This window comes from Mandrillus leucophaeus, unplaced genomic scaffold, assembly GCF_000951045.1.
Source record: "Mandrillus leucophaeus isolate KB7577 unplaced genomic scaffold, Mleu.le_1.0 Scaffold274, whole genome shotgun sequence".
In the NCBI taxonomy this organism is placed as follows: Eukaryota; Metazoa; Chordata; class Mammalia; order Primates; family Cercopithecidae; genus Mandrillus; species Mandrillus leucophaeus.
Genome location: NW_012102854.1, coordinates 667,399 through 669,905, shown reverse-complemented (window position 1 = coordinate 669,905; position 2,507 = coordinate 667,399). Strand labels below are relative to the sequence as shown.

Here is a 2,507-nt window from a genome sequence, read left to right as displayed (position 1 = left end):
TAAGCCTAAAGGCCTTCCTACATTCCTTACACTCAAAGGGTTTTTCACCAGTATGAATGCTCTGATGTAGAGTAAGTTTTTGGCGCAATCTAAAGGCCTTGCCACATTCCTTACATTTATAGGGTTTCTCACCAATATGAATACTCTGATGCTGTGTGAGTTGTGAAAGTAGTCTAAAGGCCTTCCCGCATTCCTTACAGTCATAGGGCTTAACACCAATATGAATACTCTGATGTGAAATAAGTTGTGAGTAGCGACTAAAGGCTTTCCAGCATTCCTTACATTCATAAGGTTTTTCACCAGTATGAATTCTGTGATGCAGAATAAGATGATAACCACGGCTGAAGGTCTTCCCACATTCCTTACATTCATAGGGCTTCTCACCAGTGTGAATTCTCTGATGCAGTGTTAGTTGTTGCCGCACTCTAAAGGCCTTTCCGCATTCCTTACATTCATAGGGTTTCTCACCAGTATGAAGTTTGTGATGTACTCTAAGACCAGAGCCACACAAAAAGGCCTTCCCACATTCTTTGCACTCATAGAGCCTGTCAGCACTATTAAGCTTCTGATGCCGAGTCAGGTGTGCGTACTGTCTAAAGGCCTTTCCACACTCTTTACACACATAGGGTTTCTCACCAGTATGAATCCTCTGATGCAGAGTAAGTTGTCCTCGTACCCTAAAAGCCTTCCCACATTCTTTACATTCATAGGGCTTCTCACCAATATGCATTTTCTGATGTACTCTAAGATCTGCACCACATATGAAAGCTTCCCCACATTCCTTACATTCATAGAGTTTTTCACCAGAATGAAGTCTCTGATGTCGAGTAAGGTGTGCAGTCTGTCTGAAGGCCATCCCACACTCCTTACATTCATAGGGTTTTTCACCAGTATGAATTCTGTGATGAAAAGTAAGCTGTTGGCGCACTCTGAATGCCTTCCCACATTCCTTACATTCATAGGGTTTATCGACAAAATGAAGTCTCTGATGTGAAGTAACAGATGTGCGTTTCTGGTAAGAGGACACCTTTTCAGATGGCATTTTCACACTACTGAAGTATCCTTCTTGAGGTCTCTCCTGTCCTTCCATTTTTCCTGTGGATTCCCAATCATGTTTTAAAATGAGACCCTTAAGGCCATGGTTTTTAATTCTTTCCATTATCTTCCACGGGGATAAATTTATTTCATAAGTGTCATTTTCTAAAGATAACTTCTTGGTTTCATACTTGGTCTCCCAATCTAAAATGAAACAAGAAAGCAAACACATGCTGTTTTCTTTTACTAAAAGAAGCAACATTTCTAATGTAGAAATAAAAGACAACAAAAGTAATCCTCAACCAAACTCTAAAATTGGTTATACAATTTGGAAAGAAAAAAAAAAGCCAAAGGGAACATCAGGAAAAATGAGAGTTCATACAAAATAGCAAGATTGGTCATTAAGTAAACATTTTAAGTCAGTGGTTCTCATATTGAGGTGTGTGGATCAGAATCACTACGTAGCTTGTTACTAACACTGAGGTTTAGACACCACCCAAACCACCTGGATCAGACTCTGCAGTCCTGGAAGGATATTTAATATTCTCTACTTATTCTATTACTCATAATTCTGATGAAGATGAGAGGCTGAGAATCTATACTTACATTTTTTTTCATCTTTTGTCATTCTTAGAATCCAGTCAAGCTCACTGTGGTTAAGAAGGCTTACCTACATCATATGATTTCAAACCAGTATCCTCTTTACTGCTCCCTGGAGAAGTCTCCTTGCAGACCTCCCATGTCCTAACTTACTTCCATCTCTTAGGACTCTTCACAGTCTGTTCCATCTCCCACAAATCTCCTGACTGGGCTCTTTGCATGGCTGGCTCCTTTCATCCTGAGATCTTAGAGTAAAAGTCATTTCCTTTAAGGTTGACCCTATTGATAGTACCTAAATCCATGTTGCTATTCTCTATTCCTTGCCTTTATAATAGCTCTCAATTTAAAAATTATATATTTATTAACTTCTCCACTTGTCATACTGTTTATTCTTACCTATAAACCTCCTCAAGGACAGAAACAATCCCTAGTTAACTCTACATTAAGTAATAAATGCTAAGCATATAATAGGTTTTACTCATTTAATTCCCATAGCTATATACTTGTTCTAAATGTATCTCTCTGCCTCTAGTCTCTCATGCCTTACTACAATGATTAAATATTCTCTTTATTCATCCAAGGTAGCCCAGCTAAATACAAGAATGGAAATAGGTGGCTGTATATTCCTATGCATCCGCCACCGCTTATGCCCTTACCTATGCAGTACACTGCTCATTTGCTCTTTCACATAGCTATGGGTAACTTTTTCTTTGTCTCTACACCATAGCAAAGGTATTGAGGAGTTCTACCTACTCAATCTCCCCTTCAACTTATTCTATTACTCATTCATTTGACAAATGTTCAACTGGTTTTGTTCTTTCCTCCCATTGCTCAAGTTTTGTCCTTTCCATTCCCTCATAGTCAAGGCCATT

The 2,507-nt window shown here is 38.9% G+C and overlaps 1 protein-coding gene across 1 annotated transcript in view; it reads right to left on the bottom strand.

Moving 5' to 3' along the window:
• Position 1: 1 nt before the first annotated feature.
• The window catches only part of LOC105543097 (zinc finger protein 82 homolog), a gene marked incomplete at its 3' end in the record, with an annotated part of 16,746 nt that continues 14,240 nt past the window's right edge, over positions 2-2,507 (bottom strand). The window contains exon 4 of the mRNA XM_011984869.1: positions 2-1,239. Coding sequence (XP_011840259.1) covers positions 2-1,239 — 1,238 coding nt within the window. The remainder of the gene's footprint in view (positions 1,240-2,507) is intronic.